General features: G+C 39.3%; 1 protein-coding gene across 12 annotated transcripts in view; it reads left to right on the top strand.

Moving 5' to 3' along the window:
* LOC105689112 (afadin) overlaps positions 1-27,426 on the top strand; it is a 73,247-nt gene extending 45,821 nt beyond the window's left edge. For 5 of the 12 annotated variants that reach the window (XM_012405888.3, XM_048649889.1, XM_020854128.2 and 2 more), the window contains 18 exons: positions 13,409-13,800; positions 14,195-14,313; positions 14,910-15,155; positions 15,550-15,829; positions 15,916-16,572; positions 16,649-16,897; positions 16,981-17,127; positions 17,313-17,378; positions 17,470-17,543; positions 17,678-17,796; positions 18,158-21,115; positions 22,009-22,107; positions 22,242-22,380; positions 22,599-22,829; positions 23,103-24,934; positions 25,012-25,271; positions 25,857-25,966; positions 26,059-27,426. In XM_012405888.3, the coding sequence (XP_012261311.2) occupies positions 13,409-13,800; positions 14,195-14,313; positions 14,910-15,155; positions 15,550-15,829; positions 15,916-16,572; positions 16,649-16,897; positions 16,981-17,127; positions 17,313-17,378; positions 17,470-17,543; positions 17,678-17,796; positions 18,158-21,115; positions 22,009-22,107; positions 22,242-22,380; positions 22,599-22,829; positions 23,103-24,934; positions 25,012-25,271; positions 25,857-25,966; positions 26,059-26,281 (8,201 nt within the window). In that variant the 3' untranslated portion in view covers positions 26,282-27,426. Of the gene's footprint in view, positions 1-5,934; positions 6,008-11,546; positions 11,790-13,408; positions 13,801-14,194; positions 14,314-14,909; positions 15,156-15,549; positions 15,830-15,915; positions 16,573-16,648; positions 16,898-16,980; positions 17,128-17,312; positions 17,379-17,469; positions 17,544-17,677; positions 17,797-18,157; positions 21,116-22,008; positions 22,108-22,241; positions 22,381-22,598; positions 22,830-23,102; positions 24,935-25,011; positions 25,272-25,413; positions 25,427-25,856; positions 25,967-26,058 lie in introns of those variants that run through there. The other 7 variants (XR_007276901.1, XM_048649892.1, XM_048649893.1 and 4 more) reach the window with 7 other exon arrangements.
* The last annotated feature ends 528 nt before the right edge of the window (positions 27,427-27,954 follow it).

The following is a 27,954-nucleotide window of genomic DNA, read 5'->3' as shown; positions in this document are numbered from 1 at the left end:
TTTACTTATGTATACGAAGGCGTTGTTAACTTCCTCTGTGATGTAAAGTTGGCTATTACATACGGTATAACAGTTGCGTAATAGATAACTGCAGCGTATATATATACAGGAAAAACTATAACTTGTCCGTGAAAGAAAAGTAAAAGAAAATGGAAAGGAAAGGAAATTTTTCAAACTTTACACACAGGGGTGGATACATACCCGCCACGTACGTAACGGCAAAAAAAGAGTAGAACTACTACTGTATTTCGGCATTTCACTTTCACGGCCGAGTTTATTTACTTGTGCAGACGAGTTAACCATGTCCGCCTACGTAGGTTCGGAGCGACGGTTTGATCAATACCCGAACAAATTGTTCCAGACATTCAGACGCAGGTAGACAAGCAGACGGGATAACGTGGCAAAAATTTCAGATCTCCGTTAAACCGTGAGTGTATAGTTTTACCCGTGGGAGAAAACCTCCTCGCAACATGGCGCACACCCTTAGGAAACAAGAATATCATCCGCACGTGCGGAGTGTCGAATTGGAAATTGTCATTTTTGCTACCTCGTATTATAACAAAGTCGGTATTTTTCTAGCCGTTCCATAGCCGTAGGCTGGACAGCTGGCTTCTTATTATTTTTATTTCTCCGTTTCGTTTTGCTTTCTTTCCTCTAGAAACGACAATTAGCGACGCCACTCGAAATCTCGAGGGAAGATTTCGCGGGCAAATGTACCTTGCATTATTACGATAAGATGCAAATTTGCGGACGACCTACTTGCGGGTCAGACCCTCGAGAGGGGGTTGGAAGATCCCGGTGGGGATTTTAGCTAACTATATATGCGCCCTACGTACGTACGTACGTAGGTACGTATATAACCATGCGCCCATGTCCATCGTGACTATATCGCCGGTTTACGTAGGCTCTGCAGATATCGAATCTCAGGGTCTGTTGTACGGGTAACAAAAAGACCAGGAGGGTGCAACTTTGCGACAAAGTTTGCATACAGCGAGTGTACGTACGTACGTACGTACGTATACATTGCCTGCGTCTCTACCCTCCCCTCTGCCTACATGTATATGTATCCAGTGGCGAACGATCGACTCCGCATGCGACGTCCTAAATTCTAAAAATAACGAACTTATTGCACACCATGTATTATAACCAGGGCACATACACCGGAGCTGGACAGTAGACGCAAAATGCACCGCTGTAAGTAGTGCATCGTTGAAATGAAACCGGAACCAGAACTGCGCGCAAGATAAGGTAGATGGAATACAATAGGATGTGAACCATGGTTCTTCGACAAGATAATCTGTTTTACCATGAGAAAAAAAGATGAATTGATCGATCGTTAAATTAGAGATCGTTGATCTCTTTGTTCGTATTTCTTTTGCTCCTTCGATCCCGAAGACCGATGACGTGGAGGCGTAACGATACGATAACGGTAAATCTCGAAAAAATGTCAAGTTTCGTCGTACTTGTTACTTTTGTCCTTGATCATTTTTACGCAATGGACGCGCACCGCTTGGTCTGCAGCTATCTACCCTATGTGGCTTATACGTGGCATTTTACGCGGTGAAATGGATGTGTATATTTAATACGGCGTCAAAAGAGATATACGTAGAGGTATATATTGTGGTCGTCGTAGCTCGGCATTAAGATATCGATTTCGTACGAATCTAGCACGTACCTACAGGTACAATAACACGCCAATCGTCACGTATAAACTGCCCTTGCAACACATACGGTAGTGACCTAACTGACCTCAATATGCAGAGTAATCACGACGACCCAGCTGTTATGTGTTTTGTATAATGATATATTGCATTCGTTAAATATGCAGTGCTCAGGGGCTTTGATCGTTCGCTTTGATCTTGCGATCTGCGATAGTCGATTGTTCGGGAGGTGTTTCCTCGACTCAGGGATAACGCGTTGCGTGCGGTTGACTTTGCTTCACTTTTATTGTCGCAGTACGCACTCGAAAAATTCTCGGGAGATTCGAAGATTCGAGGACGGAATTCGATTTTGGATGAAAAATTTGAACTCTTGGCGCGTTTATTCGCGTAGGGTTCCGGGAATGAGATTGCGAAGTTTTGTCGAATCGACGTTTTATACACGATTACTCCGTTCGTACGGAGAGCAAAGAGTAAAAAAATTCAAAAGTAATGAAAAGTTAATTGGATTTGTACCTTCCGTATAAAGAACTTGATGAAAACTTGTCCGAACTTAATTTAACTTCACCAAAGAAATCGGTTAATGGAATCTTAGATTTTACTTATACTTATACCCATATTCTAGTTATATCTATTGTACAAACTTTATTTTATCTGACCATCAAAATTTTATCAAATAAAATCAAACCCGCGACTTTTTTTTTTTTTTTTTTGGATGAAAAGTTTGTTCTCCTCATACTATATTCACGTGTAAAGGGAGAATACGTGAAAACTGGCCACTCCGTACGCCCGACTAGCGTCAACTCTGCGCACGGTGTGGTCACTTTCAACATATTATCCCAGTATCGTACGTTGCAAATCTATGTATGGATATTTTTTCGCACATCGTATATCTGCAAAATATGTACCGAATGAAACACGCCGAGTCACAATCTGCGACGTTTCAGTTCGAGACGGTTTTATCGACTCAACTTGTTGATTTCGTCTCTTTTTCCATCATCCTCTCTTCCTTTATTACTATTTTTTTGTCCTTTTCACCCTCGTTTTCTTACATTTTTTTTTTTTTTTTTCTTTATTCTATACGTAGTTGAATAGTAATAAAATACAGTGAGGTAAACCCCGCGCTTCGCCGATTTCCTATGCACTAGAGTGAAATATATTGAAAAAGCTCTCTATATAATACCTGCTACTCTATGCATCGTACAAATTCCCATTGACGGTATACCATAATGAAAGGGCGTTAAGCTCCATTGTTATCAGCGCACAAACGTACAATTCACGCCATAAATCGATCTCTCGATGTCTGAGGTCTTCGCGACTCGGAGATGTAAAATTTTAAAAATCGGATCGTTTGCTGGTACGTCGTATAAGAAATACGTACAAAATTCAGTAATAATCTATTTGAAAAAAGTGATTGAATTTCGAATTTTTTACCCAAAAATTATCAATTTGTCGAAAGTTTCGATCCCAACGTGAGTGCTCTTGACAAAAAAGATGCACGGAAAAATATATCCAGAGACTCTGATTTTCTCATAAATTGTCGAGCCGGACCAATTAACTGAAGATGAAATCGAGTTGAAAAAAAAAAAAAATGAAAAATAAACGAAGAAAAATCGGAAATTCAATTCAGAATATGATCAGATTTTTTTCTTTTATTTTTCATTTTTTTTTTTTTCCAAATAACCCGTCCGATTTTACCTTTAGGATAACGGATCTCGTATACGGCTACGCCGCGTCACATCCGCATGTCCTGGTTCAAATGACAAAGTTCTTCTGATACGAGTCATCCGCTTATGCGGAACGTATATTTTTTCAACTATAGATACACTAGATTGTTACGAATATCGTACACGTACACATCCATGTAGATATGATTGGAAAAGTTCAAAAGATACGTCAGGCGCATGAAAATTGCTTGTCAAACATTGCGTAGTGAAATTAATTACACTTCAGAAGATCTTTGGTGTACGTAAATACCTATCCATACATAGGTGCTGTGATACAGGCATGAAATGTCGGATGATTTACTTCTTACGCCGTAATATCTAGCTTCGCAATGTCCGCTGCAGTAGCTTCAGCGACCGGGAAATCGGTATATAAATCACGCAAAAAAAAAAAAAAAAAAAAAAATCGTTATCATGTTCATAGTTGTATATTTCTTAAATGCGGACAGCTGCGGTATGCATATGTTCGGTGTAAAAACGTTACTTCTTTTTTTGAACTCGCTAATGCTTTTTTTCATTGAATTTGCAGAATAAGGCCGAAGTATGAATTTGCGCAACATTTCGTGGGGGTTCGTTTTCTTTTTCCTGAAATTAATTTTTCATCGAGATCGGCTGAGATTAGAATATGTATAACGTTTCTCACTTTATGAAGAACGTAACAGTTCCGCGGTTTCTGGCGCTATAAAGTATGCACCATTGTCTGAATTACCAAACGGATACGACTATTTAATTATGCAACCAGACCCTTTTACGAAAATTATCGAAACGTCAAGCTTGCCTACACGTATATGTCTCTAGGTGAAATTCGGGAATCTGCGAAATGTACATTTTGAATTTTAATACAAAATCGTGCGCGGCGTATCGTGCGATCGCTACCGCTACGACCGTCAGATATACGTTTGTATAATACGATAATCGTAATACTTTAACTGTCAATTTTCCACGACACCGCGGTGACTGCCCCGCGTCATTTTGACTTTTCAATCCAAATTTCATCAGATAAGAGCGTGGGTGTGTCGCGTACACGGATGAAATTTGTATGAGATTTACGCCTCAGAGAATATGTAGACCACCCCTGTATCGTAATCGAAAATCCTAGCTGTCTGACGATCTATAGAAACAAATCGACGGAGTTTTCAATCACATGTATCGATCATAACCGGCGTCGCGTTGTAAGTACGTCGTAATATTTTACGGTATCATATCTGTCTGTACGTTCATTATATCGCGAACGGTATATGTATATGCGTGTATAGCCATTCGAAACCTTGTATGAGGCACGATGAACGAACTTTTAATGGGCTATCTAATTTAACAAATGCATTGTCGCATTTCTGCAGCATATCCGAAGTGTCCTGCGGTACAACTGGGGTATATGTATATATGCGTATAACCGGTCGTTATCATCGATTATAATAGCCGCTACCTCCGTATCACGCCAACCCTTATACCCAGGCCAACAAACGCATTCGACATTTTCGCCGCTAAATAGCTACGCTATATCGTCGTAAACAGTGAAATAGTTTTCCCCGCAACAATTCGATAGACCGGGAATCACCGTCGCCAATTAACAGCGATCGTACACCCGGTCGAACGCGATCGAGTCGATCGATCGCTACGAAATCGCGATAAAAATCGGTACAAAACCACGGAGCAACTACCTCTGTAGATACGCGAATGCACATACGCGTAAGCTCAATTTACCACCTTACCAACAGAAGGAACAATGCCTGATCGACGCGCGTGCGCGGTTAAGCTTCACATGTGCCGTACACCTTACAGGGGTGGTTTCTACATGTTTTATCCAAGAACGTAGCCACGGTGGCTACAGTCGCAGTGGCGCGCGGCCCTCAAACGCTTATAATGTGTACCTGCGTTTTGTATTAACATGTGACAAGCTTAGTAATAATTTCGCAATAAATTAATCAACCCCTCGAAATAATTGTTTTATGTCATCCACAGTTTTTCGAGTGAACTTTTCGAAGAATCCCGCAAATATTTTCAATTATAAACAAAAACTTAGGCGCGTGAGCGATATTCGATAAAGAAAAATATGAGTACAAAGCAGGAGTCGATATCGTTGGGATGTATGCATGCCGAAGTGAGAGCTTTTTTACCCCCTTCTGATTTAACAAACTATGAGTGGCACTCGATCAAGTGATGAATGAGTCGCTCATAATGGGCGTACTGTGCGAATCTTTATTTGCTTTTATCCTAACGTGATTTCGGATCGCAATCGGTTGAACTTTCAAACATTACTCATTTCGCGTGTTTGTAATTGAAATGTGATTTATTAATATTAAATTATTTCGCGTGATGTTTTTTTTTTCTTAATGTATTGACGTAATCATCGCTCATATCTGTCAGCAGTGACTAATTATTAGTTATACATATATATACATTATAGGCATGGCTAAACGTGTACGCGTGTACATCGTTGAATTAATTTCACACTTTCACAATCAACGAAGCGTATTCGTAGCTATACTAGATCTAATTCGTATAATCTAATACGGTGATAAATATTTATACGGTATAAATTAATAATAATTAAATTCGAGTATAAAATGATCGGTCTGTGGTCCTTTAAACCTCGAAGAAATGGTAAAGTGGAAATTATGCTCGGTAAGTTTGTGTGAACATAAACCCTGCCTACCTACCTATATATATTCGAATTCAATTATATTGGATATATCTACCATCTAGTCTGTCGGTTGAAATTTTATCTGCCCCGCGACATAAATGAAATGAGAAAATCTTCAGCTGTCCGTCAATTTCCCCGATCTCATTTCACACCGCCACTTCACCTTTTGTTTAATGACAAAACGGACAATCGCTCCCTGCAAAGTTTATAGCCCATACTGCGTTTATAGGGATGAAGAAATTGATGATTTTTTATTCGATCGCCACCGAATTATCGGTCGATGAATATCGTTAAATTGTTGCGAACATTATGCATATTGTATTGCACAGTCTGTCCGGTATCGTCCAACTTGCAGTCTTGATAAGTAGCGTTGTTGTAATTTTGAAAGAAGTAAAGAGGGTTCCTAGAACAATAGACTCTTTGAGGGACTCCGAGCTTTGTTACAAGTCAGAATTACGAACCTATTCCGCCTCGTACAATACACCCCTAGATTAATTATACTCACGGTACAGCCTGTGTAATGCACAAGTTTTTCTTTTTTTTTCTTTTCCCTGTTTCTTTTTTTTTTTTTCCAATTATTTTTCGTCGTTCGCTAAAGCTTCTAATTTTTAGACATTGAACAATGAGGTGGCGAGTCTTAAGAATTTATTGGATTGTTAAATGAGAACCTAATTACCGCTCCTCTAGAGAATCCAACCATCCTTCGTATTCTTAACGAGGATTTCATTATACGCAAAATATAACAAGCTCGACGGCTCACATTTTCAATGATAAACACGTCGTTCGTATCTTCAGGTACCATTTAACGCGTATTATATTTAATAAATTCATTTTTTTTTTGTCCAACTCGCGCTCTTTTTGTAACCGAGATTCCACGCCGCACCTAGGCTCGATCTTTGAACTGATTACAACGATTTTTTGACTCACGTTACACATATAGTTTATTTCATTAACGTGAAATTAGAGCGCAACGTTCTTGTACACGAAATTAGGCGCCCGCACCGCCTGCAGCAGGAGTCTTCGGGGGCCATTTTAGTGGATCGAGCACGCGTGTGGGATAATTGTTAACAATTGGAGCCTCGAATTAGTCTAATTTTCATTCCTCTTCCTCTTTTTTTCACCTACTCCATGGGTTCGAAATTCGAACTTATATACATACCTGCTATACGTATACCACATGGATAAAGGCAACGTTTGTACGCCAAGAAATCCGGCAACATTGCATTCCGGTATGTGCACGTGTGTATATAGCTATATGTATGTACATCCCAGCACTAATCTTGCTCCTCTCATAATCTCCCGGCTCACGAAAGTAACTTATACTCGAATATATTTTCCTTCACTTCATAGGGAAATCAGAATCGTTTTTGATCGAGCTTAAAAATAACAGGGGTGGAGATTTATGTCTGGAACATAACTATTCCATCTGCACGCCATTTTTAAATATTAACAGAAAATATCTTTGAAATTCAAAAAGATCCGCATGATATCTGCTTTGAAGAATATACGAAGCACTGTAAAAGTACATGATGCATGAATCGTGAAAATGTGTATAAATTAAGCCGACTTGTTGAGGCGAGATATAGGTGATGTACCATATCGTTATATTTTAAGTAAACCGTTTGTAACATAAAACTTATATGTATATATGGGAGTGTAAGCGAGTATCGCGAGTCGAATTCTTATTAGCTATTCAAGATGAATCGTTGGTAGCCCCACGCGTGTTATACAGTTTGACCGATATTTGTGAAAAGTTTTTCTCCAAGTTATACTCCTACACATTCGTTCCGCACGTACTTTGAATAAATTTTTCTTTTCCTTTCCTTTTCTTTCTTAATTTTTCACATTTTCACCTACTATATTCGTAGGGCATGAAACGTGAATTTTCTGCACTGCAGTATTGTGATAATTCAAGTCGCGAACTATGCAATTCCCGATACTCTATAGAGCTATTGGAACTATATGAGATGAAGTTTATATTGCACAGTGAGTAGAAGGAGCTTGAAAAAGAATAATCGTGAGCAAAAGATACCACGCTGTGTTATACATATATATATATAGTATATTGTGTATCGTCCCTTCTTGCAATTCTGCAGTACCGTCAAAGTCTTCCTTTACGTACTATATACCTTACACACAAAGTGCAATGACTTCAAAGGCGCTGACCTCCTGAAGGACGGGTCTCGCAAGTTAAAGGGAATTGTATTGTATAGGTATAAACGCTCCTCTAACCGAACAGCTCTATATAGCTACTATTATATACGTACTCCATCGCCATCGTTTCTTTATTCAATTTTATTTTAATTGCCTACGATTAAGTAATTGCATTTTAGATACAATTGACTTACTACCGCCAGAGCAGCGGCTAAGCTCTTCTGGTTTACTGCCTGTGTGACAATGAAATCGAAGAAACATAAGTCATCCTTTTTTGAAAGAAGTAATACGACGCTCATTTAATTTTAAACTATATAGAACACGAAGATCATTCTCCGGCGACTAGATGCTGTTTCGAAAATCTAGGACAAGATTTGATACGGTATGTACACCTCGATTGAAATTGAACCCGGGAATTGCTTACCAAATTACGGACTTACGATCCCGCAAATCTCATACGACGAACGCAATCACAAATCTGATTCAATATGAATTATTCGATACTATTAAGAGTCGGTATAATGGAATATGTGATGGATATAAAATAAATAATCAAAAAAAAAGAGAGGATAAAAAAAAAAACGACCGACGCACCACGGTGTCCGGTGATATTGGATTCGTTAAATGTCAATGAAACCGCAAAAAAAAAACTAGAGCACCCGTGTATTGTTCCAATATCTAGTGGCGCCTCAATACACGTTTGAAAGTTTTATGATTTTCTTGTTAATTAATTGGCATTTCTAATTACGTGATGCATTTAAGTTTGCGCATTAAGGATGAAACATATAAAACCACGTGGGTATGTATGCGCAAAAGACAGTAAAGCACGTATTGGAAATTTCATTATTCCTATGTACTATTTTTTTTTTTTCTATAAGAAAAAGAAATGAAAAAATTCCAAGCAAAAACTGTTCAAAGGTCACGCTGCAAGGCTCTGCAATTACAGCGGCGTACAAAGCACTGATTAAATTTGCATTTTATTTCGGGCTTGTACATTTGCAAATTTTTTCTCTAGTTTGTGTGAACCTGATACAAGGGTAGGTGAGCGTGTTCGTATCTCACGATAATTGGAATTTTTATTCATCTAAATTTTTGAACCCAAGTAGAGAAAAAATGAAAAACAAACGCCACATATTAATCACGGTACCAAATTAAAAAATTTCCCGGCAATAAGCAGGCATCGAATATCGCTCGTATCCTTGTACTGCGTATTCGGATAATTCAGAAATCACTATATTCTTATTCATAAAAACTGTGTAATTTCAAGATGGCGTGACTTCTGACGGTATTGTTGTTCATAATCCCATGAAATTCTACACAATGCATCTCGATCCTCTCCCCATTATAACATGTCTTCTAGGCATAATAATATCAATTGTATTATTATGCAACAATAACGTGATGTACGTGGATACGTGTGTCTAGAAAAAAAATTAAAATGCATAGCGAGAAAACGATAATCTTGTATAATAGATTTTTGAGGTCTTCAGTTCCGTCCAGTCAAATCCCAAACTGCGAGCCTTTCGTATTTTTTCACAGCAACTCATCGAACATTTTGGCGGGATTTAACTAGATTCGCATACCTATATGGTATCCGGCTACAACGACGCATCAATCGAATTACATGTAATGTACAAACGCTGTAAAATAGTGTAGCAGCAGCTATCCAATGAAATAACAACGTCATAGTACGCCAAAATTTCTCACAGGTATAATTCGCTGCCGTGAACTCCACCTACTAACGTTAGTAGTTAGTTGCGGTTCACTGATCAAAGGGTGTCCGACACAAAAGGTCGAACCGACACGGCCGCGTTGAGGGTCATCGTCAATCGCTGGTAAATTTTCAATCATGCGCCGAATAGTTTGTGCAAAATCAAAGCTGATAAGAAAAAAAAAAAAAAATCACAGATTGCGGCGACGATCGAGACTGAATTATTCAATCTCTAGCCGAAAATTGAACACCACCCCCCGCCATCGACCTTTCTGGTTTTCAATCTACGTCCGTGTTTGTTTTCGTTTCTATCGCATGTATGTATAGCTCACTGGAAACGAAAACGTACGTAGTACGTACGATACGTAATTGCATGCGACTTTAACTCTTGGCATTTTTCAATTCTATTTATTTTCACGTTATACGTACAGAAATGTTCATGCATATCATGACCTTATTTGCTACAGAACCGGTAAACTCCCTGCGGGTTGCAAACGATTTGTTCTTGCACGGGGTATAACTGATCGTGGTATACACATGTGAAACTCAAATTAAACTATATCAAAGTATATAAATAGATGCATAGGTACGTATGCACATGAATATGTTTGCCGCGAGACTGTTGATTAGCTTCCACGTGCATGCCGTGTCGGTTTTTTTTTCTTTTTTTTTATGCATATTATATTATTAGTCGTATGTGCGGCAACTATTTTCAAAGCGATGATGTTGCAGCTGAGGGTAACCTAGTTTTCATAAATTTCATTCCACTTTTCCAGCTCTGGTTCGATTGTTCGCAAGATTAATGATCGTTATCCTTTACACTACACTTCATTATCGCACCACGCGCGATTTGCGGTTTGTTATAAAAATGAAATTCAAAAAAAAAAAAAAAAAAAAAATAATGGAAGAAAGACAGTGAAAAAAGAATGAAAATTTGCACGCTATAATTTTCGATCACGAAATGTTTTCGAACATGTGTCACATGACTCTCCGATCGACCAAGTTTTTATATATTTTTACACGAGCCAATCAGATGGGCATCTTCATTTTTTCTTTCAATAACTTCACCCTTGGCTAATGATCGCAGCGTTCTTTTATGTGCTTACGTATACGTATAGGTATAAAAAGAGATGATTATAATCGGCGTCGCGACGCCCAGTTCCGTTTTGACACGCTGCTAACGAACATAAATTGCGTTCCCGATTATCAACGATTCGTTACAACTCTACACGTTGTAGAAAAAAAAATATATATATATACGAAAGTATATCTAATTCTCTGTTGATTCACTGGGATGAAAGAATTGAAATAAAAAAAAATAAATAAATAAAATAAATGAAATTCTTCGCCTCCTTCCTATTATTTCATAAATGAAATCTCATCTGGCGTGGGCATTAGTAATATCAAACGAGCTTGTACTGCGACTGATATTTTACTAGTACCGCACACGTATAGAAAGTTAACATGATCAGTTTCTTCCACACACACACACATGACTCGCGTATAGCACGACTCTATACACGTACCCGTGTACATGTGCATGCTTGTAAACAGAAATCTCTCCTTGCTCTTCCCATGACTTTATTTTTAGTCTTCAAGTCCGCCGGTCGTCGTCTTGACTTGTCTTCTTTCGTTAGTGTTCAGTATGTACAGTTTTAAGCTGCCGTGCGGTATTCCACATTTTATATCACACTTATACAAAAATCCATTTTCTGTAGGAAAACTGAAAAGATACTTTCAGACGCTGAAGAATCTAACGAACTCTTCAAGTAACCCTGGATATATTCGCATCGAGTGAAAAGTTCAAGCTCCCATTAACATTAGTTATATACATTCGATATAAATATTTGTATAAATCATCTATGAAATGGGCTGGAAGCCGAAGCTCACTTGTTGCGGTACGGTGTTATCTGTTATCTATATCGATATAAGCATCGAAATTCCGAAAAATTTTCTTTCGTTTTTGGCCATAAAATGCAGTGGATGAACGTCGATGAAACGAATCGTGAAAAGAAGAAACTTCATGTAATAAAATACCTCGTATCGTATGAGAGTCACGATTCTGTACGGGTGGAGTAAAAAGATGCCATAGAAATTTTCCTAATTCCCGGAAGAAGATGATAAATAAATTCATAAAGTAATCCAAACCGTTCCTGCTTACTTTTACACTCCGATAAATTTATACAGTTCAATTCTCGGATGTGTCATTACAGCGAGGAGGAAAGGACACGTGATCGATGTCTTTAATCTGTTTATAAGAGCGTATCACTTGTTCTTTTTCTTCGGGATAACTTCTTCTTGTTTTTTTATTCATTTCTTATTATTTTTTCCTTTCTTTCATTTCTTCAGTATCCCGTCGGATGGATTAATGCCCTCCCTTTCTTTATTATATTTGTTCAACCATCGGAAAATTGTTGTAAGTGATAGCCGTACACTTCGATAGTTTATTCCTAATTTATACACACGTGTATATATACGTATATATGTATACATTGGTACGTATTAACGACTCTGTAGGTGGTAATCACCGATACTTTTTTTTTTTTTTTTGCCTAAATGATTGAGCGGTACTTGCAGTAGGCGATTCAATTTTCCTTTTTCCTTTTTTCTTTTCGTTTGTTTTCTCCATTCTTTCTCTTTATCCCAATAAGAGGTCTCGTTCAACCAGTACGAGTGTATACCAGGTGTACATTCGTACCTTACAGCTAACGTGCGTATATCCGTATGAAAAATCGAATCGACCAGTCCAGGACTTTACCTAGACAGGAGTTTATCGTACGCTTGAAAATACATCGCGTTCGTTAACGACACGGCACACGAAAGGCTCGTACTTTTCTACCCCGAATCAGATTATCTGATCTTTTTTGCTAAGCATGAACTTCAGCTCTGCACCGTTTTTCGTTTTTTTCCTCCTGATTCTTTTACTTATTTGTGCCCGAATTAATCGTTTTGAATATACGATATGATTGCGGTGACTCTTTCGTTGATTCCTCTACTGCGTTATTAGTTTCCTGTTAGTCCCGTCGTCTTTGACTTATAGACCGGAAAGAGTATAATAATGTATAAGCTTTGGATGTACAAAAGACTCGATAAAATGTGAAAAGAAATCGTTGGTACGGTTGCCCGGCTGTGACTACTTTATAAAATTACTATATATATATATATATAATGCTTCATACATATAAAGCAGCTACTAGTTACATCGTACAAGAAAATATATGGTATATCTATCCGTCTTTTATAGTACTTGTAGTATGTACAACTCCTTACCGTCACGGTCTGACGCAGGGGCGGCTCGGTTGTCCCCGCGTCATTCATTCGCCCGTTGATTTGCAGACTGAAACGGTGCCTCGGAACAAAAGGTACATTATACCTATATCGGAAGAACGGACCGTGGAAACGTTTTGGAATTGAATATCTTTTCAAGGGAAATGCATCTAAGATAGAGAGATGCGAAAGAATATTAAAAAAGTGTATAGATATTTTATCAAAACAAAAACTGTCTTTCTGATTTCAGGATCAATTATGTTCCACGTTAGACGTAGGCCGGCCGATTACGTTCCCAGAAAACGCAAGAAGAAACCAGCGGGTAAATGGAGCGATCTGGACCACCGATACGAAGACGAACGTTTGCCGTTCCTTTTGGAATTGAATCCGGATGGAACGGAAATATCGAGTGGAGGTGGTGTGCGCCATCGTCTTCAGCCGAATGTAACGGAAGTCGGTTCGGAAAGACCAGTCGGACCTCAGGCTGTTCAAGCACAGACCTTGACCCTTGCTGGACCGACTGTGATGCCGAGGCATTGCGTTATCGCATTCACGGAAAACATTGTCACGCTCACACCGTGCTCGAGGGACGCCCACACCTACGTCAATAACCAGAGGATATATCAAACCACCATACTACAGGTGATGATCGTTTAATTAAATTTACTTATTCTCTAATTCAGTTGGTAGAAAATTATGGGTGTAAGCTAATTTTTGGTGATGTATATATGTAACATAGGCAGTGTCGTGTATATTGCACTTGGAAAATTATGAAGCTGAACTAATTTCACTTGAAACAAAGACAATAGCTCGTTAAAGCAAAAAACAGTTGCTCGGGGCGCGCTTGACGGGGTTATGCAGATGAATATTTAGTCGGAGGACCTGTACCGGTGTACTTAAATTCCGTCTATTCTAGTTTACCCGCTTCACCTCGAGAGCACGGTGTAGTTGGTTCTCTAATTACGTGGTTAACGGCTCCGATTATTGATTTCATTGTTACTGGAATACGTTGGTTATTATTTATCGTCTTTTATAGAACGGGGCGATAATCAAATTCGGTAGAATGCACACCTTCAGGTTTATTGATCCTGTACCAGAAGATCGGATACGGCAAAGACACGACTCCAACAGACAACTGGATTACTCGTACGACAGGTAAGCCCTTTTTCTCCGGTTTTAAACTTCTCCTGTTAGATTCGTCAGGCATTTAGGATTCTCTTCTTTATTTCACGTACCGCATATCATAGATAAATGTTGTATCGAATGCTGTGACTGATCGTTGCTTTTTAAATTATTTTTGTACAACTTTTTCGCAAATAATGGGCTTTCGAAAAATGTTTCACATGGTCGCATCGTATGTAAGACGACAGTGTATAATACGGAATCGTCAGGTGGTCGATATTCACGACGAATGTCCTGCAGGTGCGGACTGCAGGTTGTTAGGAAACTATATAATGCCAGGTGGGCCCGAGACATAGTAGCGCGGAACGAGGGTGCGGGTTTTCCCACGATTAGGGCAGTCGTTTCGGGGATTGAAGATCGAACGTTCCTTCGAACGCGCAGTTTGTTGATTTTGTTTTTCCAGAGCCCAAGTTGAATCGCGGAATATTTTTATTCGCCGTTTAGCTTCTATAAAATTATAATTTTCGCTCGACGTTTGTATCATCGTTTTACGGTTACTTTTATTATCATTATTTTATTTGCTTGTGTCCCTGTGCACGTTGCTCTGCATCCCCCATCTACGTGTATAGACGTTCGCCCGACACGACCAGTCAAGAGGTGAATTCCGAAAAATACAGATCGGGGTCAGGAACCCCGAATGGCGGTGGTGGGGGTGGGTCTAATCCACCCAGTCCCACAAAATCCGCAGCTGCAACCCCGAGAAGTCCCACGCAAAATGCACACACTCCAGAAGCCACGCACAATTATGAAACCACCTTTGATCTTGACGGTAATGTCGAGACAGCAAGCTTAACTAGCAGTCGAGATGGAAACAGGTATTGTTACATACATATATTCGACCTTTTACCCCCCATTCAAGATTGCTTTTAATATTTCATTAGTGTGGAGTTATTGTTCGTCGGTATTTGTTTATTCATACATAATTGTTGCACTGGCTATGATTGCAGACATTTAATGGTAATTGCTAACTTTCACGTAAAATTTTACACCCGGGCATAATTGCCGATGTTGTAAATTTAATTGAATGCTCAACGTATGGATCATGTCCTGGTAATATCTATAACCTGCACGAGTATTATTAATCTCATTATCAGCGACAGAATTTTTTTGAGTCCGTGGTTGGATGTCGCGATGGAGTTCCTTAATATCGTCGATTACAGTATCGTAATCATTCGAATACCGAGTGAATTTACGAATCGATATTTTCAGACTATCTCAATACGATAGACAACCGAGGGGTACAGATCCGATTTTACCAGCGGTATTGGAATTCCTCGAGGAAACTGAAGAAGCATTTCTTCACGCGGTTATTACCGATGTAGAGCCATCAGCTCCACAATTCAAATTAGCTCCGACTTACACTTTGTACCTAGCTGCCAGATATCGGGCTAGCACTCACTATAGACCGGAATTACAACCCACCGAAAGAGCTCATAGATTAACAGTCATGCTGGCTAACGTGGCCACCATGATTCAACGTGTCATACAGGTACAAAAAGAGACGAAAAAAAATACTGCTTCTTAACGAAACAGCAGTTAAAGGACAGTATTTCTCAATGGCAAATCAAATTTCAGGAACGATATATGGACGCTTCGTCTCTAGCCCTGTGGCTTGCGAATGGTTCAGAACTTCTGCATATGCTTAAAAGTGATAGACACGTCGGAGCGTTTTCTACAAGAGCTCAAGATATATTAGCGGATGCGGTCCACACGGCTTTCGCATCGCTCGTTCAATGCGTATCGTTAGAACTTGCACCAGCCATGTCACAGTTCATGGCTGATGCCGATGAACCAGCCAAGGAAGCCGGTGTTCTCCAAATATTTTCTAACACAATGGCACTGTTGAGACGCTGTAGGGTAAACGCAGCTCTGACGATTCAATTGTTCAGTCATTTATTCCACGCTATAAATGCGACGGCCTTCAACGCACTTGTTTCAAATGGAAATCTCTGCGTTCGATGGTTTGGACGTAGATTAAAAGCGAGATTGAATGCGTTGGAGACTTGGGCTGAGAGACAAGGATTGGATTTGGCTAGCCAATGTCATTTGGCTACGATAATGCAGGCGACGCATCTCTTACAAGCACCAAAATACAATGCGGATGATTTGGCTATTTTGAGTTCAACGTGCTTCAAACTCAATTCGCTGCAAGTCAGAGCTCTGTTACAAAAATATCAATCCGCGGCCGATGAGCCGAGACTTCCGGCTGAATTGATCGAAAATGTTGTTCGGGTGAGTCTGGTTCGTAGTTTTTCGGAATTTTCGGCGCATTTCTCATCATATTTACAACGATACATTTGGTAACCAGGTGGCGGAAAGCGTCGCCGACGAACTCGCGCGTGCTGACGGTCGGGAGATCCGACTTGAAGAAGAATCTACGTTAGCTCTGGCTCTGTTACTTCCAGAAGACGGATACAGTTGCGAAGTAATCAGAGGCGTGCCTCCGGGCTTAGCAGAATTTTTAGCACCGCTACAAAGAGATGGTTTGTGCAGAATGGCGCCACAACCCACCAGTAGCGGATATTGGACGATTTATATGATCGACCACCACAATAATGTGAGGAACTATTCAGCTTCAACTGGATATCTCTGTGCATTCATTTTTTGTTCGATTATTTGCATTTTCATTTTTATTTCCAGCCTCGTAGCCCGAGCGCTATGAGCAACAGATCCGGTGGTTACTCGGGACATCCTGGGCAAACTTCCAGTCAGAGTCAACCTGAGATTCAAGTAATAAAATTACACAAATCCACAAACGGTATGGGGCTCAGCATAGTTGCCGCTAAGGTACGTGCGATAATCATTAGCAGCTACTAAATTTATCAAAATCGCTAGCCCGTGTAGAGACCATCTGTTACAACGGACAGGATGTGTTCAACTACACGTTTCCTTGAAAACAATTTTCCATTCGAATGGTGGTGCAGTGACTTATTTCGGATCGTTAACTGTATTGTTCATACAAATTTTTTCAGGGATCTGGCCAGGATAGATTAGGTATTTACATCAAGAGCGTTGTAGCGGGTGGAGCTGCTGATGCCGTAAGTATACACATCTTTTTCTGTTTTATTTGAATTCTCATTTCATCGTTTCAAAGATCTGAAGCATAGATTCTTCGAATCGTGTTTGCAGGATGGAAGATTAACTGCGGGAGATCAACTACTGAAAGTAGATGGACAGAGCCTGGTTGGCATCACGCAAGAGAAGTAAGTTCCCGTTTTATTCGCAATGTAATCTATTGTTTCCTTTGTTATTATTAATTCTTTTTGACGTAAATTGTGAAGAATAATGCCGATTGGCTTAACATCAATGTCTAAATTAAGTTCGATATTGTCTACAGAGCGGCTGAATACCTCGTTCGCACGGGGCCGATTGTAACTCTGGAGGTGGCTAAGCAGGGTGCAATTTATCATGGGTTGGCAACTTTGCTATCACAGCAATCTCCTGTCACGACCAGAGGTGAATATTGATGAAAATTTATCTCTGATAAAATTTTGACTATGAAAATTTAATTTTACGGTGAAAGATTTTGTTTTATATTAAATATGTCGTAAAATAAGAGGAAACCGTCCCTGACAATCTGCTTGGGTGCTTGCCTCATAAAACTTGCTAACGCCTGAAGATCATTCATTAATCATAGTTATTTAAGAAATATTCTAACAACTTCTCGTTGTTTTCTCGTCTTTGATATCTGATATCCCAATGTTCATCCCAAAGATATAGTCTTAGCATACGACTTCTAATCTGTTTTTTTTCTGCGCACATCTGATACTGTAAATTTTGGCTTGACTAACGCTTGACTAACGATTTTTCCAAGCAGCACATAAGGCCAGACCAAAATCGGAACATTTAGAGCCCCCAAGACTACCAGACAAGGCTCCCCAACCCTCTACGTCACACTCGATGGGCAATCTTTTATCGGTACCAAAGCAATCGGCTTACCAAGAACGCTTGGTAGATTGGGAAATGGACTATATTCAACCAGGTGCGACCGTAAATCAAAACCATGTTGCTAGAATGCAGTATTTCGATCGATTCCAATATCCTAATCAATGTTCGCAATCGCAAAATGTAGGGCTCCAAAATGTAGGTTTCTCGTCGCAACATAATTATTGTTTAGTGCCGCAAAGCAGGACATTGTTACGTCAGAACGTGAATCAATCCAATTTAGGAATGTGCCCGATCGACGAAGAGTACAATCAATGTTGGGGCAATAAGAGACAAATTCCGAAAATTCAAGAACCGAATCAAATGTTCCTTACTATTCCGAGCCATATGGAAAGGTATCCCGCATATCCTATAAGAAATAAAGTCCAACCACAAAATCCTGTTATTCCTCAATATGGTTACTACAATAATGACAAGACTGAATTAATATTTCCTACCCAAAATCAATCCGAGGATAGTGTCTGTTCGGCAGATGTCGAAAAAACGTGTCCTAAACATGATAAAATCAAACAAAGAACCATTTTCCTAGATAGCGAGCCTTCGATTCCTTACATCGACCAATCTGACGAAGGCTTAGAATTGTCAGGTCAGTCACAAGAAAGCATATTTTCTGAAAATCAATTAGACGATATTATTAGTGATTATAATCGCCATCATACTTCGTGCGAATTGACCACTCGTCGCAACGTAGACGTCAATTTATCAGATGATCGGTGTAAACCAAAGACTTGTCCCAAGTCACTTTCACACATCGATAATTGCCCTCTCAAGACGAATCAAAAATTAGGCGATAAGCAATCGACGAAATCCATCGAAACGATAGACCAAGTTCACTTCGACTCTGAAGAGAAACAACATTCGCTCTCTGAGAATATTGATTCGTCAGCGGACCAATGCATTTCTTGTGACAAGTTACGCGCAACAAAACGATCGACTTCAATACCGAAAATCGATGCCGAAATAATCACAGCTCCGGTTGAAATTAAGCACGTTCCCACCGCCGAAGACAGTAAAATCGAAATTCAAAATGTCAACCCGAACGAGCTGAACAATAGTAGCTCGGGTTCGGAAACAACGGAGACCGGTGAAAGCATTGAGACGAAGGAAGAAACTGTGATTTCCACACCAAAAATGCACACCATAATGCCGGAACTCAATTTGGATCTGAGCGGACTCAACAGTGACGTTTCCAGCGAAGATTCTAATACAAGTAAGTGCTGGAAATCTCCCGAAGAAGTGCGATTGGGCTGCGGACGAGTGGCAGCGCTGGCTAAGCATTTCTCTAAGCTCGGTGACGCTGGTATAATTAAATTCAAATCGAAGCAATTGATTAGCTCAAGGCAATTCGCATCCGAGCCTGATATCGCCTCACCAAGAAGTCCGGAAATAACAGTGAGAAGAAATTCCAACTTCAAACAATTTAAATCCGAAGCAGACTTGCTTCTGCAAGACAAATTTCTCGGGACTAAGCGCGAGAAAGAATGGAGCATGATTTTACTTGATATTCAAGGAACGGATGATCTGGATGATAACCCCGAGAAGATCGATGAAAAAATGATTGTCGAGTCGAACGTGAAGACCGGTGATTTGATTGCAGAGGAAGACTCACCGGGTGAATTGAAAAAAAGTGATTCGAAATTGTCACTCGCTGAGCAACAAGAGATCATTGAACAGCTCAAGGAGTTTTCGAACTTGGACAATACCGATGCTCCGTTGTTCATACCGGAATCCATAAAAGTACATAAAATAGAAATCGAACTCGAGTATAAAAATAACGGTGATTCTGAAAAAAGTACAATCACCGAATCAAATACCGGCAGCACTTATAACAGCAACGAAAATGTCATAAATTGTCCCAATTTTCGAATGATCAGTTCATCGCAGACGCATTATTCGGGGAAACATACGATTCCCGCGGTTCTAAGCAGACTGAACATTTCTCCAGGATTAGAATTGTCGAAAAAAATGAACAAACTTGATAAATACTGGTCTTTGAAAGACCTCGTGTCCCCATCAAATTTGGAACCACACTCAACGGAGTGCATGAGTAGCTCTCCGAAATATTTCATATTCCCAAGCTGTTCGAGAGTCGTATCAGCCCCGGAAATATTCAATGAGAATCTGACGTTTTTTCGCGTCCAGCCATCGTTGTCCAAGTCCGAAAGTGAAATAATTACAAACGAAAGCAGTTTGTCCGTCAGTGACGAAAATTTGCGCTCCAAACAATCCACTAATTTGAGAAGCCACTCTCGTAAAGCCAAGAGTTTGGATGACATATTCGAACGAAACGTAAATAATGCAAATTTGAAAAGTGAAGGAAAATCTGAACCCTACATGCACACTTACGGATCTTGCGAACGACCAACGAAATTTCCCGAATCATTTATTCGGATGAGGAAGAAATCAAAAAGCTACGACGAAATATCTGTGCACTCGGATACTTCGACTGCGTCTGGATCGTCTTTGAAAAAGCAATCGGCAATTTCTAAAAGCTGCGGGAATATTTCGGGTGGCATTTCCATTCGAGAGATAAAAGATGAAGACCATCAACAAAATTTTCACAGGTCATCCCGAACATCAAAAACTACAAGGGAATTAAATTTGAAAACGACGCAATCAAGAAGCTGCGACGTTCCGCTTTCGACAGCTTCTAACGCAGTAATAAGTCACAATTGCACCAAATTACATAAGCCGATTAGAAAAAGAATAATTGTTCGGAAAAAATGCAAAAGCGATTTGGATATTTCGGAACAGAAACCGACACCTAGATTTGTAAGAGGGGATTGGATATTTCGAGAATTTCCACCGCTGGAAAGCGATTTGGAAACGCGTAAGCCGGCAGATGATATTGTAGATGTGTTTTAAAGATCACTATACGCCTGGTTCAGTTCAAGATTTCATTTTTCAATAATTTATCATACTCATCCAATATTTAATTATCTCACGAATGCGAGAATATTTTACCTCGTACATATCTTGATTATTTAAATACATATCAATTATTTTGAGCATCGCACTGCATTGCAGATTTTTATTATTCAACGCAATGAAACACTTATCACACTCACATTATCAAATTCCCGTGAGATGATTGAAAATACAGAATCTCTCAATATTTTAGAAGGGTTTGATATGGAGATAATTTAAGGATCACCTGAATCAGTAGCGTGTTCAATTTTCCTTCAATTTTTGTTCAAGTATCATTCAACATTCCGCGCAAACGAAACAGCCTGCTCTACTGTAAATTCAACAAATAATCGGTTAAAAGGGGCTCGGGGGTATGGGGAATATACTTAAGATTGCTCGCGCATTTGTCATCGGCATTTCGTGCTGTTAATCAGACCTGCGCTCATCTCCTCTCATTTGTGAAGTTTTAAATGACTCGTCCTGTGGAATAAGTTATTTCGACATCCCACCTTTGCCTCGATTCCTTTTAGGTTTTTCATATATTATAGCTCATAGAATACTAACGATAAGCAAATCAAATTCATCTGCAATTCTTACATCGGCCTTTGGTTATTCATATGTGTATCAATATCACTTACATACATTTCTATGGCTTATTCAAATGGTGGTTTGACCATTTATTTATTAGAATTTGTTGATTGCATATCATATAATAGCTGAATGGAGCATGGAAGCACGTACTGTCTAGTATTATGCAGCTTTAAGCACATTAGAGCATTAACCAATTGCATTTTTGTGCATCTTGTGCTATCGCAGGGCCCCGTCGCATGAGCGAACGTGATCTACCATCACGACTTGGACATGACGCGACCCCCCAACAAATTCATAGCAGCAAGTCTGTCCCAGCCCTGCATAGTAAGTAAATTATTCATGTCCTGTTCCATCTAGTCACATTTGAAAAAGGAAAATCGAAAGATGGGTCTTCAAATCGATTCCGTGATTACCACCATTACGACATTCTTAAATTTGAATATCTCCAATTTTCTCAGATGTAGGAACAGAGGGAAAACAGCAACATGAAGTTTTTAACCCAGGATATAGTCGGGCGTCTTCTAGCAATAGTGTGACACCCCCAGTTCAGCCACCACCGATGCCAGCAATGAACGGAGCGACTACTCTACGTTCTCGGTAAGTATATAAATAATTCTGTCAAACGATGAGAAGATGAAAAACTGTCAATCGTACTTGAAAAAAAATTGAATCCAATACGAATATCAGAATTTATTATGCGGATTGAAAACTGGCTAACTAATTTAATCAACTTTCCGGCATTAATATATTTTCAGTATACTTCTTTTTTTATCTTTGAATATCAAATATAATAGGGAATTTACACCTACTTACAGATCGAGTCATAGCTTACATGACCCAATGCGTGCAGGGACGTTGCCACCTACAGGTTTAGTCAGCCGGCAACAATCATCTCCTAATCTGAATCCGAGTCAAGCACATAATATTACTCAAAATATACCGCAAACTAATGAAGCAGAAAGATTTTATCAAAATTTGAGTGTATACAGAAATCAAGATCCTGGAATGAAACAACAACCTAGTTCACCACAACCATTGGACGATCGGTCAGTCTGCCACATCAAACAGTATCATCATCAGTAGCCATTCTTGAAAAAATTCCAAATTTCATCACCATAGTCGAACTTGTTTTGTTCATTTTATCCAGAAATCATACCTCATACATACGCTCGAACTGCATTAGTAGCAGATTTTTCAAGTATATGTAACTGTATTCTAATTGGTGAAATTTTTTTTCGTATAATTGTGACATCATTGACATAGGTACATCATCTACAATTAGGTCAATATACTGATCATACCGAAACGATAATTTTCAGAAGTCCGTTGCATACGCAAAAAAGTTTAAGGGGTTCCCAAAATTCTCTGAACCGGCCTACGACCGATCAGATTCAGGGTAGGGATCGTCCGATATCAGCGTATATTCCGCAAGGTCAACAACAAAATTATCCTGGCAATCAACTGCAGCAACAAGGGGGACCTCCTCCCAGATCTCAATCTTCGCGGGATATAATTCGACAGGAAGCTAAGCTGCAGGAAATGCAGGAAGAAGTCAGAAGACGTGAACTACGTGGTGCCGGACCGATACCCACTCAGTACCGTCAAAATGCCTATAACGTACGACCATTGACCGCAGCTCAAGCAGCCAACTCTACAAGACCGTCAAGACCGATTGGGTCTACTCCTAATTTGGGCCCTACTTCTCCAACATACAACACTCGACAGAGTGGGCAGAATTTCAGCTATCCAGACGGGCAATACGGACAGTATGGACAATTCAATAAGCAGCAACAACCACCTTATGCAGGGCAATATTCTACAGCCCCGAAAGCAAAGAATGATGCGATTCGTGGAAGTAATGGGATAGTGTTGGATCCCAGACAGTTCGTGCCTCAAGATCAGAATCGTCAAGTTCTCGACCCTAATAGACAATTTGTGGAACAGAATCGACAGTTTCCAAGTTCTCAAAACAGTCCGCAGTATTCCAATGGATCCTCCGACCCGAGAAACGGCCAATATTCCAGTGAACAAGTTACCAATAGGATACAAAATGGAGATGGAAGCATTCAAGGGAACGTTGACAACCTTTCGTCAAGACCCCATTTACCGGAAGATACCTACAGAGAAAGTCCTCCACCGCCACCACCGAACACTTCGACACATCCTTTGTACAGTAAACAGCCTGATTCTAGGTACGCCGCGAGTATGGGTGAACCCCCAAGAGGTAGTTATTATCCTGCAACCGGACCAACACAACAACCTAGACAATATCAGTACAGTGCAACAAATCCTTGGCAACGTGAAGAAAGAGAGAAAGAACAAGCGAGGAGAAGAGAAGCAGCGAGACAGTGGCGAGATCATCAAATCGCCGAACTGAGTGCATTGCCGAACAGAACACCACAGCAGGAGGAACAATTGAGAGCCTTACAGTTGGAAAGAGATTTTCAGAGGAGGGCCGAGGAAGCTGCGAACCAACAGGATGACGACGAGGAGAGTAACGATCTTGAACAAGAGAGCGCTCAACGTGTCCAGGGACTTCTTCGAATGGCCGCCGCTCAAGATAGATCCAATCAAGCTAATCAGCAGTCCAATTTATCGAGGGCTAATCCGAACAATCAATCGATACGGGGAACCCTGTCGCCTCAGCCAGTCAGTAGTCAATTGCAATCTACTAATATCCCTACCCACACGGCTACCAGCCAACAGGGACCACCTGGTAGCGGAAACACATATCCTGGACAGAACGAAGGATCTACAGCACATTCACAGCAAAACCAAAGTCAGCACAGTCCGATGAGCCAAGGACCAATTCTACCGACGTACGGGTCGACGATAGGACAACTGGGTGGTGGTCAAAAATCGGGAAGAATAAGTCCTACTCAGTCTACCGAAGAGCGGGACAGGCAACGTCGAATAGATGAAATAAAAAGGAAACAAGCGGAGTTTGATGAAAATCACAGAAAGAGAGAGGAGGATATTCGGCAACAACAACAACAAATGCATCAGCAGATGCAATTGCAGCATCAACTTTATCAACAACAACAACAACAGCAACAACAACACCAATCCAATCTCAGAAGCCAACATCAATTACATCCTGGCATGTTGAGATTGGATAATTTGGTCATCAACGGACCCAGTTCTCCACCATGTAAGTGACGACAGTAAATGAGGAAAATTGAGTTCAAGTCATTGTGATGACTTTCATTTTGATTCTCTTCATTTTAGCGTCACAAAATGGCGGCAACGATGCACCTCCACCACCTGAGCGTGGTTCTAGTTACGCCGTGATGTCTCAGCAAAGCGCATTGAGATCAAATACTTCGACAACGTCTAGCGTCGCCGTGAGCAATGCACATCAAACAACCGCAGTGAAAAGAGTTTCTTTCCATGATCCAAATGCCAATACAGAGCTTACGCCCAGAATCACCAACACTACGACGACCTCGTCATCCCTCACCATGAACACCATTAGGGAGGATCCTAATGTGAGTATTGCACAAATTCTTGTGTTTCTTGTACATCATCGAGAATTGAAGCACTACAGTTTAATCGGTCGATTTCAGTAAAGGTCGTTATCTTTGAAATTAAAATATTGAATATTTTGTCAAAATGCACACCTGTTGGCAGATATCCGAATAAGGTATACAGTATAAATATCAAAATTGCAACGTTGTACTGTACAAATTTAATGATCATATACATAAGCCATCGCATGAACGCTGTGTATCATCGTGAATTCTTGTCATACTCATCAGCTCAATCATCTCACCTCACTAAAGGATCAAATGATTCAAAACGATCAGACGATCCATTGCGACACAGGATTAATTTCCTTCATCGTCAAAAATCATACTATATATGCGATGTACGTAGTGATTAATATTTATCATTTGCAGTTTCACGGCCATCAAAATGTTGCATATAATATATCTAAGAATCGTTCTGTAGCATATTTCTTTTCAAATTTGTATATACATATATGTAAATCAGTCACTCTGTATTAGATGTTCATCGGTTGATTTTCAAATGATGAACAATCTCATTAGACGGATATAACGTTTCCTCCACAGAACTTCATAAATGATGCAGAGAATATGTTAGCGTCTCCGAAAACCCCGGAAGGACCTGGCACATTCCCTGGGGCAACTCCTGGAGTTATTGGAGCTCAGGAGGTTTATAAGTAAGTCGAAATTAATTTGACCATTCAGTATGTGTTTCGATGAACAATCGAAATTAGTAGGTATACCAACTAATTTGCGATTCTTCAATCAGGGATCCAAGACAAAGACGCTTAGCGGAGAAACAGAAACAACAACAAAACTCTCAACTAGGTGCTGTACCGGAAAAGTTGAGTTTCAAAGAAAAAATGAAAATGTTCGCAATGGAGACGGGTGAGGATGGAACACCGAGAGATAAAGTAAAAATTTCAAGAGCGCAACGAGAAATAGATAACATTGGAAATGCTCTGAGTCCTGTTAATAACAATAGAAGTTAGATGGATGAAAAGAAAGAATATTTAACTTTGTTTATTAATGTTTGGACGCAACTCAAAATGGATAAAAGAACTGTATTACTCAGGAGCTCTGAAGAGAAACTATACATATATGTACGTGAAAAACGATACGTTAACACATATGTATGAAAAAAGTATTACAGGTTATCGTTGATTGCTTGATAACACTAAAAACCACATTAACTTTAATCCACCTAATTCCTATAACTAGATCAATCACTTGTACAACATACTAAAGATATTCTGGTTTTTCGAAAATATATTGAAGTTGTTTTATTGCGTTACTTACGAGCCTGCGTCGATCAAGTTCTTCTCAACGTGCGGTTCTAGTATTCAGACTCGGACGTCATAACCAATGACGTTATAAAGAACACTAGAGCGGAAGTTTGTGTATAAAATGAGAACTCGATGGAAATGGACTGTTGGTATACTGATTTTTTCTTTCAATTCTTCAATCTCCTTATAGTGTCCAGAAGCAGTATTGACGAGTTTGAATAATCCATACACAACGAGATTAAAATTTAACTTTTAGCTTGTATGATGGAAGCTGCAGATGGTTCGCCGATAGTCTCTGCAACTTGATCATGATATAATAATAACAATTATGTACAGGACAAAACTGAAGGTAGCTTTTGTTGTTGTTGATGTTTATGTTTATTAAAGAATATAAATATTTTTACTTTAGAGAATAAAATATTCGTAACGTAGCAGCTTCAAAGCTGTCGTATAATAAATTACACCTATCGGCGTGTAGAGATTTCGTAGTTATGTTGGTTGAGATTATGCCGTGAATAAACGACGGAGATTGCTGTTTGTATGATATATTTCGGACGTGTTTAGTTTTTCATTTTTGTTTTTTACTTTAACTACGTATAGAAAGAAACGAAATTATAATTTTATTTTGATACGATAAATTGAGAATATAGTATAGGGTATTACAGTATTATAATAATGTAAGCAGGAACACCAATATACTTTTGGAAAAATAAGCACACACTATACAAAACCAGAAAAGAAGAAACATTTTTTGAAATGTATCGTGCAAACCAACATGATGGAACAATAATCAAATTATTTAAGATACAAATATACATGTAGTGATAATAAAGAACAAAAAAAAAAAAAAATGTCAACCCTGAACCCACTAATTTACATTATCATGAAGTACACAAGTTATATAAATATTGTAAAACTTTTGTAGGTGAAGACAAAATTTGAGGTTCTTTAAGGGATCAGGATAAGGTACGTGCTTATCAAAAGTACCTTGCCGGACGTAAGAACAAAGTATAGCAATATTAGTATTTAAATATCAGAGATAATTAACAATAATCATTATCGCAATACGTGTGTAACATTCGACTTAAGAAAAAAAAAAAAAAAAACCTTATGCCACTATCAAAAATAGTGGAAGTAATATTCTCCTTTTGCGATGTTAATTAACGTGTATTACACGTACATTCCTTGTAAAAGAACAAAAGAGTAGCAAAAAAAAAAGATATTCCATAAAATAAGTCTCCGCGGACAATCTATGGAGTTATTTTACCGAAACTTTTCTTTTAACATTCTCGTTCAACAAGCAAACCATTTTTGTTAATGAACTTACGAACATTACATTACTTCAAGCATTGCTTTCTTGTAAATGTAAGGATTAAACT

The sequence above is a fragment of the Athalia rosae genome, chromosome 2 (assembly GCF_917208135.1).
Source record: "Athalia rosae chromosome 2, iyAthRosa1.1, whole genome shotgun sequence".
In the NCBI taxonomy this organism is placed as follows: domain Eukaryota; kingdom Metazoa; phylum Arthropoda; class Insecta; order Hymenoptera; family Athaliidae; genus Athalia; species Athalia rosae.
This window is presented reverse-complemented; position numbering and strand designations above follow the sequence as displayed.